Raw genomic sequence first — 16,024 nt, forward strand, 5'->3', positions numbered from 1 at the left:
AGAGAGAGAGATACTGGGGATTGAACTCAGGACCTTGCACTTGCCAGGCAAGCGCTTACTCTACTGAGCTATCTCCCCAGCCCTTAAGTAATCTTATTTGTAATTTTAAAACCACTCATGTTGTGCTATGATATGGATATGTGGTTCATCCCCTGAGGGAAATATGCTGAAGCTTAGTCCTTATTGTGGCAATGTTAAGGTTTGGTGGAACCTTACAAGGTGACCCCAGGTGAGAGGAGACTTTGTCACTGGGGGCATTGCCCTTAGAAGGGATTAATACAGGTCTTTTGGAGTGAGTTCCTGAACAAGTAAGTTGTTACAAATATTGCATGCCTTCTGATGGCTTGCAGTATGGGGCCAACATCAGCCCTTCCCCCATCAAGGCTTTCTGTCTCTGGCTTTGTGTGATATCTAGACACAAACCATAACATCAAGTTCTTATTCTGAGTGACAGTTTAAAGGAAAGAACTGTTTATCCTTCCGAGAATAAAACAAAAATAGTCTCACTTGAAAAACAAAATTTCTTTACAGAATACTTTTAACTAAGCTGTATAAAAAGAATAACAAAACAAAAATTCATTATAGATTCAAGTTACAGTTATCTGTGAGTGAAACCATTGGTTCAGTGATTGATAGAAGGGAAATTTTGCAATGAATATACCAGGCTGTGATCATCTAAATATACTGATAAATTTTAGAATCACTAGAACTGGAATATTGCATGCCTTCTGATGGTTTGCAGTATGGGGTATGTATATAGCATGACCTGTGAAAAAACTTTGAAAGAGAATCTTACAAAGTTCTTTCCACCCCTACCTCTTACCCTCACTCTCTTGCTCCTCTGTCCTGCCACCCCAGTACTAGAGATTGAACCCAGACCTTCTCACTGACTTACATTCTTAAATTTTTTTGGGGGGAGGGGGGAATCTTACTTAGTTGCTTAATGTGAGGAGAGACTCAAACTTGGAATCCTGCTCCAGCCTTCTAGAGTGCTAGGATTAAAGCATGTGCTACTACTCCTGGCTATTCAATTTAATTTGGAATTTTATAGATAGAAAAAGGGTAAGAGAGATTAGGTTACTGTCTCCTTCACTTCTAGTTGGTAAAGAACACACTCACAAAGTATCCTGGATAAAACCTTGCATCATTCATGTTGTCTAGACAGGACAAGCAGAAAAATAGGTCCTTAAGAGTGAGAAAAGTTGGGTCTCAATAAATTTATTCTGAGTTCTACCTTCAGAAAAATTTAGATAGAACTTTAATTTTACCATATATTTAGGATTGTCCTCTAAAGATCTGTCTCTTTCAAAATTACATATGTGGGCAAGTAGATTATAGTACATAATACATATGTTAGCTTTCATATGTAAAGGGGGCCAACATCAGCCCTTCCCCCATCAAGGCTTTCTGTCTTGTACATAGTACATATGTTAGCTTTCTGTCAACTTAAGGGAGGAAAGATTTATTTTAGCTGAGTTTAAGAGGTTTTACTCCATAGTTTTTTGACTCCATCGCTGTGGGCCTGTGGTAATGGTGGTGAACCCATGACATGAATGCCACAGCTGGCTGTTTGTTATCATTGCAAGCTCTAAAATGTTCACCATCACTGGCTGTGGTGAAGCAGCTTATCATAGCAGCAAATTTAGAGTTGTTCGCCTCATGGTGGGCAGGAAGGCAAGAATGAGCTAGGAAGCGGCCCAGCCTCATGTATCCTTCAGGGCACATCTCCAATGATGTACTTCCTCTAACGAGGGCCTGCCTCCTACAGCTTCCACCACTACACATAATGTCACTTGCTGGGAACCATGAGCTTTTGGGGGACCCTGAAGATTGAAACTATAATAATAGAAACAGTGTTATAGTCTGTTTATTGCTTTGCAGCCTTATTTAACCTGCATCTAAGGTTCTATGTATTGTGTAATAATAATATACTATGGAAGTTTCTAAACAACAACAACAAAAAAACTATAGTGAATTTTCATGTACGGTATCACCCTACTTTAACAATTACTAGCATTGCTATTGTTTAAGCAAGCCTTTAGTACTTTTTTTCCCATTTGTTTATGGGGTTGTTTGTTTTTCTGGTGCTGGGGATTTTACTCTGAGCCTTTGCATCAAGCTATCCCCAGACATTTCTTTCCTCCCTTGAGACAGGTTTGTGCTAAATTGCCCAGGTTGGGTTTGAATTCTCCTGCCCCAGCTTTCCAGAATGCTAGGATTACAGAAATGCCTTACCACACTCAGCTCCTTAGCACTTCCTTTTCCCTTGAATCCCAGAGTTCATATCATAGTAATTGAATCATATATATATTTGTCACACAATTTAAACTGATATTTGAAAAAGCCAACATTTACCGAATCTTATTGTTGTTCAGCCTCAGAAAATGTAGTGCTTTCATTTCCTGTATCCCTGGCGGTATACATTTTAAGGCATTGTGATCCAGAAATAACTCTCTCAGGGAATGATATGCTCCATAGAATGAAACTTGGTCCACACCATCCTCAGTGAGTTTGTTAAATGACAGGTACAGGTATTCCAGGCCTGGCTTCATGTGGCCAAACACATAGCCTGGGATCAGTTCAATCTGGTTCCCCACGAGCACAAGGTGCAGCAGAGACTTGGGTAGGTACGAGGGGACACGGTAGAGCTTGTTGTAGGAGAGATCAATCGATTCTAGGTTTCTGCAGTAGAGAAAGAGTGTGAATATGCTAGAGAACCAATGTCAGGTAGTAACTAGCAGCTCTGAATTTTGACAAGGCCAATTGTGATGCTGGTCCGTTTTGCTGTAAACCCCACATTATAGTGATGATTCTAAACGTGAACTTCTTGTGCTCACTTAGGTTTGGCTGGCTCCCAGGTTCACATTCTTACAGGCACCCAGGATGCCTCCCAGTCAGGGGTTTCATCAGAGGAACACACTAGAGTGTAGGAGGAAAGACTCAGCTGCTTGGGGTAACAGCGAAGTCACAGTGACAGAAAGATGTTCTCCAGATACTTCTATGGTCAAAATATTGAATCAGAAATGAAATCTGTGAGTCCTTGGTTCTACCAAGGATTTATTTTTTTTTTTTTTTACCTTTCTTTTGTTTTGGAATTTTCTGCAAGTTTTATTTTTCTCCCATATTTTCATTCCACATTTGATTTGAAGATCTAGCACACTTGAGACTTGAGTTGAGACCAAGAGATCTAGAAGTTGTTATTGGCCAGAAGATCCCAAGAATGTGGTGAGATCCTTGGTTGGTTCCAGGAGCTTCCCCTGAAATGCCTGGTGCAGACTTTACCACTCACAGGGATGCTCACTTTCCCTCCAATTGGCCCCAAAGACCTTGCATCTCTTCCCTTCTTACATCTGAATGACTGATGTCCTAGACTGCCATCCAGATATGTCATTCTGGGACACACAGCATGTGTCCAGATTATCAGTTGGACATGCTGCCAGGGCTTCCCTCCAACTCCTTTTGCCTTTACTGAGGGGTACAGCAAGTCTGCTGATTCCCATCTAAGACAATGGGTTCTACTTTCTGCCTGCACTGTCAGGCCCAGCCTTTTAATATCTATTTTGTAAGACTTGCAATGGAGAAATAGTTTGGACAAAAGAGGGCAGTAGAGTGAGAGTACAGGCCTGGCTTTTGGAGCTTGTTTTTCCCTAATGGTGATGAGGAACAGGGTGGTACGTTTCTTCCTCACTGTATGAGGGGTGATAATCCATGTAAGCCTCCTTCTCCTCTGTGAAGGAGGCAGAGCAAAAGCAGCAGTTGAGGGTTATAATCAGAAGTCATTCCTTTCTACCTCACTACCTGCCAAAAATAGGGTTCCCATTAGGCAGTAGTGATCCTAGCACCATGTAGTGGACAGTTTAGAAACCCTATGAAGTGACCAAGTTAGGGTAGGGTTAGGGCTCATTAAAGATGGTGGGAAAGTTAAATAGCAGCATAGACTTACTCCTGATTTATCCAAGCTAAAGGAGCAATTCTGTTTTCTTCTATTTTATTATAACGTAGTACAATTACATTGATCTTTCTTGTGTGATTGAAACAAATTTCAGTTATTTCTTCAATTTGGTTGTTTCCTAGGTGTAATTCCTGTAATTAAGAGAAAAGAGTACCTTTTTTTTTCCTTTTTGTATTTGTTAATAAATATATTCAATATTACAGATACTAAAGTTGTAATGGACTATTCACATTAGTACTACCTGAGTTCGTGACTTTAAGTTGTAAGATTTTGTAACCTATAAAATAAGTTGAACTATATCTGTTCATGAAATTAAGTTGTTTTTGTTTAGCTCTTAGACAATAATATGTTGCAAGATTCAAGCATACTGTATACAATTTGCAAAACCTAGAATCTCATTTGGACTTTAAAAATCTGGAAAATAAGTAGAAATTATCTCCACGCACCATTGAGTAACTCAGACCCAAAGAGATGTTGCTTGCCCATGGTTCTAAGACTAATGTCTGAAAGAGGCTCTTCCTAGCAGAACCTTTAGCTCCAGGCCAGCTTCCTACTGTTCCATGAGTTTTTTAGGCTCACATTCCAAACATACTTGTATTTAATTAAGAGTTAATGAATTGAGAGCCTTAATTTAGAATCACAATGAAGTTTACTAGAACTATTAGAAATTTAAGAGCTCTTTGTCTTCAAGTTAAACTTAGTTTGCATTAAAATGAATTTTTTACTAAGCCAAAATGAATTATACAGTTTTTCTCATTCTGGTTACAATGCAGAAATAGTATTAATGTGTACTTTCAATGTAACTTTACATTCCTGCCATGGTAACTTTTCGCTTTGTCACTTATTTGTTAGAAAAGGGTAAAACAGTTTCTGCTTTTTGCTTTTACTTCCATATATAATTAATAGATGAGCTAAATCAGTGGTTCCCAAATGTGGTTGTGTGTTAGGAATACCTGATGAGCTTATTAAAGTATTAATTCCAACCTAAATGTATGCCATTAAGGGGCTAGTTAAATAAGTCCTGGCATACTTTTACATACCTGGATTACTCACAATTATAAGGAAGAATGATGTGTCTTCAGATATGTAATGAGATGAGAGTGGCATGCAGCAGTGAGTTTAGAAGGATTTATAGTACTTGTATGCACAGCACTTTCTGGGTTGGCAAGAAAAGCCAAGATGGGAAATTTAAACATAGGGAGGGACATGTGATCTTTTGTATTGTCCAAGGTGTATGTATGTTTAGCTGGTGGTAAGCATTTGTCTAATGATCTTATCAAAAATTCCAAATTGTAGTTCTGCTCTCCAAAGAGTCTGATTTAGATTATCTGGGATAGATTCTGGAATTTGTGTGTTTTAGGAATCTACATGATTCTGATCAGCATGAGATCATAGTAGGTGACCTTCTGGTGGGATGATCATGAGGTGTGATAGAAAGAGCTTAGATAAGGAGACCTGGGTTCCACCTGGGTCTGTCAGTATTTATAGATTCTGTGAACTTCACTGTCCCTAATACAGGAAATGCAGAGTGTGTCAAAGACTTCCAGGGAACTGCTGGGAAATAGTCTCTTTTAAAAAACTATGGTAATGGTATATTAATCTAGGTAGTTTTGGCACTGTATACAATTTTTAAAAATAATATAAGCATTATATACCCTTGATAAAGTGAAAAATGATACTGTTGACCACACTTAGAGGGAAAGGGAAAGAGGAACTATTGGGCCTAGAGTTTATCACATGACAGTCTTGGTAGAAGCTGGTCAAAAATTATAAGCTACAGAGTTGCAGGAACAGGCATAGCTTTCTTGGTATAATTCTTGCGTCAGCCATTTGCTGTTTGCTAAGAGTGTCTGGTTTTACTTGGAACTTCTAAGTGGAGATAGGGGTGCTAATAAAGTGTGACCTATTCTGTGTTGAACTTTGTAGTTATCTTGGGACAGTTTGAACTGTCTTAAATGTTGGATACCTTTTGCAAGTTGTGGTTTCTGTTCAGATTCTTAGTTCCTCTTTCCCTTTCCCTTTCCCTCTAAGAGTGATCAACAGTATCATTTTTCACTTTATCAAGGGTATATAATGCTTACATTATTTTAAAAAATTGTATACAGTGCCAAAACTACCTAGTTTAATATACCATTACCATAGTTTTTAAAGAGACTTTCTTTTGTTGTAGTATATTTTATCTAAAATATATTTTTAAAAAAAATTTTTAAAAATAAAATATATTTTAAATGTAGAAGAAAGATATAAGTACCTCAATAGAAGCAGGAAGACCTTGTGGAATAATTCTAAATTTATTTTTTCCCAGGCGCAGGTAGGATAGGCTCTTCAAAGGTTTGAAAGCTAAAGGATCGACGTTGGTTTCACTGAGATTGTTTCCTTCCAATTCTAAGGAGACCAATTGATTTAAGTCTACAGAAACAGAATTGTAATAATATTAGAATAATTGGGAAAACTATGCAATTTAGGTTTAGGGTATAGCTCATTGGTAGAGCACTTGCTCAGCATGCATGAGGTCCTAGGTTTGATCCCTAGTATCACAAAAGAAGAAAAATAACCCCAGTTTTTATAGCCTGCACATATAAAAGTTCACTTTATTTATTTATTTTTGTTTTGTTTTGGGGGTGGAACTGGGGATTGAACTCAAGCCCTTGCGCTTGCCAGGGAAGTGCTTATTACACTGAGCCATCTCCCTGGCCCCTAAGTTCACTTTATTTGAAAGTGTATAGGTTCCTTATTTTTGTCCCTTCCCTGCCCCATAAGTCCTATTCCTAAATTCTTTGCCATTTCAGATGCACATTCCAATTAAGACAAAAATACACAATGCAGAGAATAACTGAAGTGTTATAGAATACAAGTGTGTATAATTAGTAGAAACAAGAGGGAGGAGGAAGAAGACAGGGGAAAGTGTCAGGGATATCTCTAGTGGCCATGCTGGCCAACCTGGGATTTAGAATTGAGATGCATATAGAATAGAAGTTTATGAAAAGTCATTGAGAGTATTTTCAGTGACAGATTGGGATGAAATGGCAGCATGATAGATCATAGAAAGGAACACTCTTTCTCCCTGGCAAGTCCTACCTCTGTACAAGGGAGTTAGTAACAAAGCAGGACAGTCAGTTCCCTGCATAGTTACTCACTATTGGCCCAGAGTTTTTGATTAAAAAAAAAAAACAAAAAACACAAGATGATCAAAACATCCAATCATTCAGATTAAGTACCAGGGAAGTCCACACCTCTCTTGCTGAACCGGGAGTGGTATCATCCAAGTCAGTTGGAAGCTTCAAGGTAAACCACTGATAAGTCAACAATGACATACACAGTGGCATCTGCGACTGAGGTTCAGAGTGTGGCCAAGATTCCCAAGTAGGGTTATTTTCTGGTTTGTCACAAGCATTGCATAGAATGCCCTGTGCAGCTTAGTCCTACACTTAGGCATTAGCAAGACAGTTACGTGAAAAGTAGACATAATAAATGCTGAATGATTAAAAAAGAAAGCAGTGTAGATTTGAATGGTATCAAAGTAATACACTCTTAAGGGTAGGAAGATTTAGATAGCGTTAAGAGGAACTTATAGGTGAAAACAGGTGAGTGAAGGGCTATGCTTGAGCTCACCTGCCCATGGCCAGCCAGCCGTATGCACCATGCACAGCTGCAGGACTCAAGGCAGTCAAGGAGGCTCAGCAGCTGCACAAGCCAAGAGAATAACCAGCAGTGACAAAAGCAGTACAGCAGAAAGACTAAGAACCCATCCTACCCAGGAAGTGCAGGGAAGTTTTCAGGGCAAGAGGACAGCAGAGAGCCTCCTTTCTGGCCACCTGCATGAGTGTGAGGCCTCCTGTATGCTTGGAGTTTGGCAGTTAGAAGGACAGGCAGCCAGTTCACCTTGTACTACACATCAGTACTCGGGGAATATAGAATCATTTATGTATGAACCATTCCAGGGAAATGTGAGACTACTTTCTATATAGAAGTTAATTTTTATAAGTTATCATTCTGATAGCACAATTGTAAACTCACATATAGTTCATATTAGCCTTTTAGTGTATTGTTCTAAATTCTGTATTCCCTCCCTTCTCTGTTTAATGGAACAGAAATGAAATTTTCCAGAAATGAAATTTTCTACATATGACAAAGCACATTAAAATTTGGGTTTATTAATGTTTTTCATGTGTATCCTTGAAATGCATCTGGAAATTGAGTATTTCCTGAACTATGTAATACTCAGATTTGGCAGTTTTTATAATGACTGTTCTCATCGGCAGAAGTGTTTTGTTCCTATGAAGTTTCTTAGTGCTAAGGGAAACAGTTGGAAATGCTAGGTTTATCAACAGTTATATAAAAATGTGTTTCAAATAAAGTTAACAGAGAATGTGAAGCATTATGTCTGAAGAGCTCTGCTGGATAATTAGACAAAAGAAAAATGTAGGGAATCTGTATTTTAAGGAAGCATACCATTTAATTAAAGGTGTCAGCTAGATGCTGTGAAGAGTGAAATCTGATCCAGCCTCTTTTGTAAGGTTACGTTATGTGCATGTCAGCTATTCCACGTGGTCCAGAAACGCTTCCTGGTAAAGTCTTCCTTCAGAGAGCCAGACCATGGCCACAGCTGCATTCTACACACCTTGCAATGTGGGAGTAGCAGGCTCATAGGACCGGCCCTCAGCCTCAGGGACAGAGTGCCACAGGCAGGCTGCTACCAGGCGGATCGTTGCCTTCACTAGTGCCAGCAGCTCAGCCTCACACACACCTGCCTATTCCTGCTGTACAAACAATTCTCACACACTTAGCTTTAGGTTCGAACACATGGCAAATTAGAATAGCATGCTTTCATAGACGTAGCAGAAACTGTGGCTGGGGAGATGAAGGAAGCCCAATCACCAGTCCACGAAGAACCAATAAAAATGCCAGTACAAAACACCAACATTTATGGCAGTGTGGGCAGTATTTAGTGCAACTCGCCAGATATGGATTTGTAGGAGAGTTACTGTATTGCATGTACATGATGAGAACCAAAAATCATCAAAAGATTTATTTAAGGTTAGTGTTCTTTTTTAAAGACAGTAAACAATATGAAGTATACCTGTAAGTTTTACCATTCAGTAAGTTTTTATCTATTTAAATGATAATGAATTAAAACATTTTTAGTTACACATTTACTGATGCTGTAAATCAGATTTCCAAGTGACAACAGAAGACTCAGGACAACAGAAAACATGTCCAAAAAAAGATGTTAAATACCTGAAAAACTTTCTTCATCAATAGCTTGAAGATTATTTTCATTGATGTTGAGTTCTTCTAAGGTAGATGGTAATTCTGAAGGAATGTGTACTAAATTATTTTCATCCATATTCAGACGCATTAACTTCTTCAGAAGCTTAAAAAGCAATTATCAAAATTACCATTTTTATCTGGTCACCTATATAATCACATATTCACACAATTTGTATTTTTGAAGGACAAAACAATCTCACAAAAAGTACTTGTCTTTTGTTCACATTACAGTACTCTCCCTGCCTAGTAAATATTACTGTAGTAATAACTTCTTATTTTTATGCATTTGTAGAAAACTACATTTGATGACTTTTTATTCCACTCACCCTTATTTATGTTGCCTTTTTAGAAAGCTAAAGCATAGGACAAAAACTAAAAAAAGAAAGTAAGTAAAAAGGAAAGCTACTATAGCTAATGTATCAGTCATATTTTGATAGGTCTTTAAAGCAATAGATAGAAATTGCATGAATTATGTATTAGTCTGACTAATGGATGCTTAGAGCTAAGACTGATTTTTAATTCATATTTATAAAGCTCCATTTTATATCTAACACTGATGGGAGGAAAAAGATCATAATATAACACTATTTTCTGTGTGAAATTTTCAAAACCAAGTGTTGCACATATCACAAACTATTCCTATGTGCAAACAACTGACCCCCTGGAAAAATGCATTTCCATACTTATAATTTCATGTTTATTGACTAAACCTGGCCTGCAACAATAAAAATGGAGAGCTGAAGATAAGCAGGCTTTAGTGAAGCTATGCGAAATGATCCGCTGTTCCAGTGATGATATTCTAGTTTCAGATCTATAACGGACAAGAAAATTCCCAACCAAAAAAAGGTGGTAGTCTGCTGCAATATTTTTCTCTTGATCAGATACATGATATATGGCTCCTACTGCGAGCTGTTGCTCAGTGAGTAGCAGTTTGAATCAGGTACTGGGAGGCCTGTTTTCTGTCTGCTCAGACTTCAGAAGAGAAATGGGATCAGAGAATGCCAGAGACCAGTGATGTGTGAGAGCTGTTGGTAGATGATAGACCCTATGGGGCCATCCAAAGGAACAAAGTTTGAGCTAGAGCTACGTAGTGTTTTACTTACAGCTCTTAAGATACACATTTATGAGTTTTCCTTTATACCCACACACTCTGACCTTCCCTGTCTTCTCTTTTTGCTGCCCTAAAATTTCTTGATCCTCTCTTTTCCTTTTTCTAAAAAAATTTTAGGTAGATCTATTTCCTTTATAGGTTTACTTTACATTATTTCTTATCCTTTCTTTTTTCCTTCCTCTTCCCCATCTCACCAAATGGTAACTTTCATCTGCACCCTCTGTTTTTCCAGAACCCACTTCCACCAGATTTTGCCCATTATCCAAAAATATGCAAGCAGTATCCTGATGGCCTGAAAATGCTCATGGAGGTTTCCTATAAGCCCTACTTTATTCCTAGACAATGCTGTATATGCTAAGGCATCAGATATCAATGTTTTCTGCTACTTGGGAAGAAAAGTATGTACCCCATAAACTGAAAGCACAAGTCATATCACTGATGCATTTATGCTGACACATGTAAGGTGAGACTAAAAATATATAAAACAAATTACTTTTAAGAATAATTTGAGGGGCTGGAGAGATGGCTCGGTGGTCTAAAGCACCTACTTAGAACAAGCTTGGCAAGGCATCAGGGACCAAGGTTCAATCCCCCAGCACCACATGCCAGCCAGCCCCGCCCCCTGGTGGGCTGAGCTGGCCACACACACACCTCTCTCTCTCTCTCTCTCTCTCTCTCTCTCTCTCTCTCTCTCATAAATAAAAAATAAAAAAAAATTAAAAAAAAAAGAATAATTTGAAACAAAAAAATTACAAGAAATTACTTTCACCATGCCAGACATGGCGGCACACAGCTATAATCCCAGGAGAGGGAGAGGGAGAGAGGAACAGAGGGAGGGAGTACTTGAATGCATTGTAGGGATATCAGAGAAGGAACTTCCTTAATGCATAAGAAAACTGCTGCTAGTGCAAGTCAGTGAAGCTATTCACATGGATTGTTATATACATATTGGAGCATGTGGTTACCTTGAAGGCTTTTGGACCTATGGCTGAAGAAGTAATATTATTTTTGCTCAGATCAAGCCTTTCCAGATTCGGTAATCCATTAAATGCTTCATCCGGGATGGAGGTGATAGAATTCCCTAGGATATGCAGCAGTTAGATTAGTCATATGCGCATGTACATACTTGTATAATATGTGTATAGGTTTGTGAATGCATATCAAGAGAGAACTTGGTGTGAAGGAGAAAAAAATATATAAACAAATGCATGTTTGGAAAAATAATCTTGGGGCTAGAGATTTCACCATAATCAAAATTTTCTAAGGATTTATCATGGCCCATAGCTCACGTTTCAAATGAAGCTACTTAATCCAGAATGCAGTCTACTGCACAATACTAGTAACATTGTGAATAATCGACAACAACAGAAGTGTTTCTGTGACAATATACAGAAACTGATTTTGTTTTTCATGTTTTTCTATTGCTGTTTCCTGGGCTAGAAGTATGATGTTGATTATCCAAGAAATCAGAAGCACGTCACTCACTTCCGGGAACCTGCCCATTAGATCAGGTGTTTAAGTGCCTGCTGAAACAAAGCAGTCAGGCTCACGATGCTGTGGTTCAATCCCCTCATCCTCAAGCCAAACCAGACCTGCCCGGAAGGCATCCTGAGCGGCACCCTCCCCCACAAAAAAAGTCACTCACTTCCTCTGAGCTTGCTTCCCTCTGTGTAAAAATCTTAGAAAAATCATGTCTCAGACCCCACCCTCCAGATCTAACATTATATCTTTCTGCCCACAGAGAGATATCACAAATTTACAAATTTCTTTTTGCTTCAGTTTTAAGAATTTTTTTTTATACTTTAGTTAAGTACAGTAGTCAATGATTTTAGACACAGAAAATGACCTTTCCAGAAATAATACATACTGTAAAAACCATACAGTACTGGGTATTTAAATCCTAACACTCTGGTGGGCTGGGGCTGGAAAACTACAAGCCTGAACAACTTAGCAGCTTAGTGACAGCCTGTCTTAAAAGGACTAGGGATGTAGATCAGTGTGAAGACTGTGGGTTTTAAGAACTACTATCACATCCCCAACATATACACACCCTAGGTATGGTGATTCATCTTATAATCCCTGCACTGAAAGAGGCTGAGGCAGGATTGTGAGTTTGAGTCCTATCTGAGTCCCCTGGGTTTGATGCCCAATACCATGGGGGAAAAATGTAGTAACCTTGTAAAATGAAGACAGTGTAGTCCAACATAGGTTGTTTATCTTCCCAGACACATTAGGTTTTATTAGAGCGTACTTGACACAGGCTACCATGCAGGTACAATGACTTTCTGGGCATGAGAGGAATTCATTAAGTTATATAAAAATGAGATAAAAGTCTCTGTTAAGAAGGCCATGAAGCTTCTAGTAAGCCAGCAGCATCCAACTGCACATTGGCATCCCTTAAGGATTATCTAGAGCCTGTTCTGATGTTCTCACCCTACCATCCTTGGGCTCACCCTGCTCTACCACACTAGCCAGACAGTCCTGCTGTCTTCCACTCAGAACCCTCCCTGGTAGCCTTTACAGAGACATGGGCAAAAGGTCTAGAAACTATGTTCCGGCTGAAGTAGCTGAAATGAGGAGAAAACAGCTATAAAGTGCTGGCAGGTTGTGGCAGGAGCTGTGGGAACTCCCCAGCATGCCAAGGGCAATGTGGAGCCACCTTGGAGAATCATTGGGCAGTCTCCACATTTTTTCCCATCTCATTTGGTGGTTCTGGAGAAATGAGGTCATAGGTCCACACAGACACGTGTATGCAAATATATATAGCAACTTTGTACACATTTGTCTCACACAGGAAACAGCCTAGATGTCTACCTGCTGGTAACGTCTTTCATACAACAGGGTACTTCTAAGTTATAAAAATGAACTGACATATCCAAAACAAAACATGTGACTTTCGAAAACATTAGACAACCAGCCAGACAAGCTCCATATTTTGTGATTCCATTTATGGGACATTCTTAAAAAGGTAAAACTGTAAAGATAGAAAACATTTTTGTCATGGCTAGGGACTAGAGAAGGTAGAGACATGAGGAACTTTGGGGAATGACAGAAATGTGCCATGTCTTCATCATGGTAGTCTATATACAGCTGCATATATTTGTCAAAACTCAGAATTATACACCCAAAATCAGTTCCACTCTACAAATTATAGTCCATTGAAGCTGACTTTTTGAAAAGGGAATCGGAAATCACTTGGTTTGGATGTTGTTTTACACCTGAGCCATCTGAATGTTCTCTCTTCTAGAGTTCGTGTGTGAAGATGATGAAATTAGTCTCTATTTTGAAATTGAAGCACAGCAAGAGTCACATTTATGTCAAAAGCACATAATAAAAACAAAAGTCAACATTTCTTACCTGCAAGCTCCAGATTGGTTATCTCTGGGGCCATCAGTGGTGGAATGTGGGTGAGGGCAGCATGGACACAGCTGATGGTCCTGTAGGACAAGGAGCAGCCGCTGGGCAGGCGTGGCCTGCCACTGGGGGGAGCAGGGATGGGGAGCTGGCAGGGCGGGAACACATCTCCTCTTACAGCCTGATTCTCTTCCCCTTCTTCCTTGTCTTCTTCCTCGTCTTCTTCCTCCTCCTCCTCCTCCTGCCCCCTTCCACAGCGTAGCTGTTGAAATGCTGGCCTCCCCCTCTTGCCAGGTCTTTGCTTACTCTCTCTTCTGCTCTCCTCACTGTGAGGTTTGCCCTGATTTCTGTGTCCAGAGGGCTCTTTCTTGTGCTGTCTGTCTCCTTTAGTTTCTTCCTTGTCCTCCTCAGAGTGAAGTGCTTCTTTTCCAAATACTTGGTCCATTTCCACCTGAAGAGGTGGCAGTTGCTTAGGAAGTACATTGGTAGGTTCTGTTTGTTCTGAAGAATCACCAGAAAATTCAGTTCTATCATTTAACGTGTTGTCATTGACTAAGGAATAGGAGACTAACGACCACGCAGGGAGGAGGTAGCAGGGGCAAGTTGATGATGTTAATAAGAGGAAAAATCATAATGAAAATGAGGTTAGTAAATATTATTCCCTCCAAGTGTTTGAGTGCCATTTAAAGGTGAAATGTATATTCAGTTTTTTCTTGAAAAAATTTAACTGTACTTTCTGTTTTATAAGATCTGTTATAGATAATTTTTCATGCCTCTTTGCCTTAATGCTAATTTTTGCATTAAATAACATGTATTTTTGCTAGACTATAATTCTACCCTGGGACTAAAGAGGGAATAATATTGCTACATGATGCAGTATAGAAAGCAACCTTATCGTGAGCTTGTGATACCAGATATGATACCTTTATAATAGATACTATTTCATTTATTTGGGTCTTTGTGATTTTGTTTGGTTTTCAATTTAATTTTGGTTTTGGTGTTTTGAGACAAGATCTTACTATGTAGTTCAGGCTCACTTTGAACTCACTGTGTAACTCAGGCTGGCTTCAAATTTGGGACAGTCTTCCTGTCTCAGCTTCCCAAGCACTGGGGTTATGGGCATGTGCCACTGCACTCAGCTTGGGTTCTTTTTTAAATAAGAATTTATAGTCTGTCTTCATGTATACAAAGTTAAAACAGGTGTATATTTTGCTATGGTAATAGACCTCCTTTATTATTTTCATCCATTTTTTTTTTCTCAGCTCTAGCGGCCAGATAGTATATTCTGAAATCAGAATTATGAAGTTCTCTTTTTTTCTTGCTAAATTCTCTACTTAAATTGGTTTTGCTACCTGAGAGTTACACATGGTATCCTGGACCTAAGTGTTGTTGCTTATCTGTAGACACATATATCAGAATGCTATTCATCATACCATGATGCTGGGAGCAGGATAGACAATTATAGAAAGCCACTGTGATTTACATATAACTTTTTATCTGTGGCAGACTTTAAGGCACACAGGACATGAGTCTAAATTTGGTTTCATCTCAGTGTGGTGTCTGACTCCTGCACTTGGGAGGCTGAAGCAGGGGAATTGTCATGAATTTGAGACCACCCTGGGCCATAGAGTGATTTCAAGGCCAGCCTGAACTACCTATTGAGACTGTGTCTCAAACAACAAAAATAATCTCACCAAGTAAAGAGTTCTAGAGAAAAGTGAGCTTACAGTACACAAGTTTTCCTACACCAAAATTTATAAATTCACCTAACCATCTTTCTCTGTTTATTTAATATTACATACAGACTACTCCCTGAAGGAACTCAGGAAATATAATTTGAAGAAATTACTTGTGATGTGAGTTTAGTATATATTATAAAATCTGGGGGCTTTTTTCACATCTCTCACAAAATGTACAAAAAAGAGAATAAGAGAAAATTGATCAAAGGAAAGTAAAGCTATCGTATTGAAACATTTAAAATCCTTCCCATATATTACAAGTTAATTTTTCCAAAATAACATTTGAAGAATATATAGTCTCTTGAAAAATGTCTGAGAATTTCTAGATCATGCCTTATAAATCTTGTATTTCACTGTAAGTAATCCATTTCATTGAATATTTTTCAAAAAGTATAATAGTTCATTGAAATAACTGATTGTACAAAGCAAAATGCAATTCCTAAATATTCTAAAGTTCTTCCTCACAGGAGACTTTTCCAAATAACTGCCTTATGGCCATCTATGAGTAAGAGCAATCTACCTTGCTAATAGACAAGAGAAACTGTTCCTATCCCTGACAAGTTATTTAAAAAGTTTACTTCTTTTCTTTTTTTTTTT

The 16,024-nt window shown here is 38.6% G+C and overlaps 1 protein-coding gene across 7 annotated transcripts in view; it reads right to left on the bottom strand.

Moving 5' to 3' along the window:
- Positions 1 to 16,024, bottom strand: part of Ecm2 (extracellular matrix protein 2) — a 39,077-nt gene that overhangs the window by 1,434 nt on the left and 21,619 nt on the right. For 5 of the 7 annotated variants that reach the window (XM_023707794.1, XM_023707792.1, XM_004647548.2 and 2 more), the window contains 6 exons: positions 13,692 to 14,255; positions 11,300 to 11,415; positions 9,191 to 9,326; positions 6,204 to 6,361; positions 3,944 to 4,083; positions 2,356 to 2,682 (listed from right to left, as the gene is read on the bottom strand). In XM_023707794.1, the coding sequence (XP_023563562.1) occupies positions 2,356 to 2,682; positions 3,944 to 4,083; positions 6,204 to 6,361; positions 9,191 to 9,326; positions 11,300 to 11,415; positions 13,692 to 14,255 (1,441 nt within the window). The remainder of the gene's footprint in view (positions 1 to 2,355; positions 2,683 to 3,943; positions 4,084 to 6,203; positions 6,362 to 9,190; positions 9,327 to 11,299; positions 11,416 to 13,691; positions 14,256 to 16,024) is intronic. The other 2 variants (XM_004647549.2, XM_023707795.1) reach the window with 1 other exon arrangement.

Source organism: Octodon degus, unplaced genomic scaffold, assembly GCF_000260255.1.
Source record: "Octodon degus isolate 3935 unplaced genomic scaffold, OctDeg1.0 scaffold00312, whole genome shotgun sequence".
Classification (NCBI taxonomy): domain Eukaryota; kingdom Metazoa; phylum Chordata; class Mammalia; order Rodentia; family Octodontidae; genus Octodon; species Octodon degus.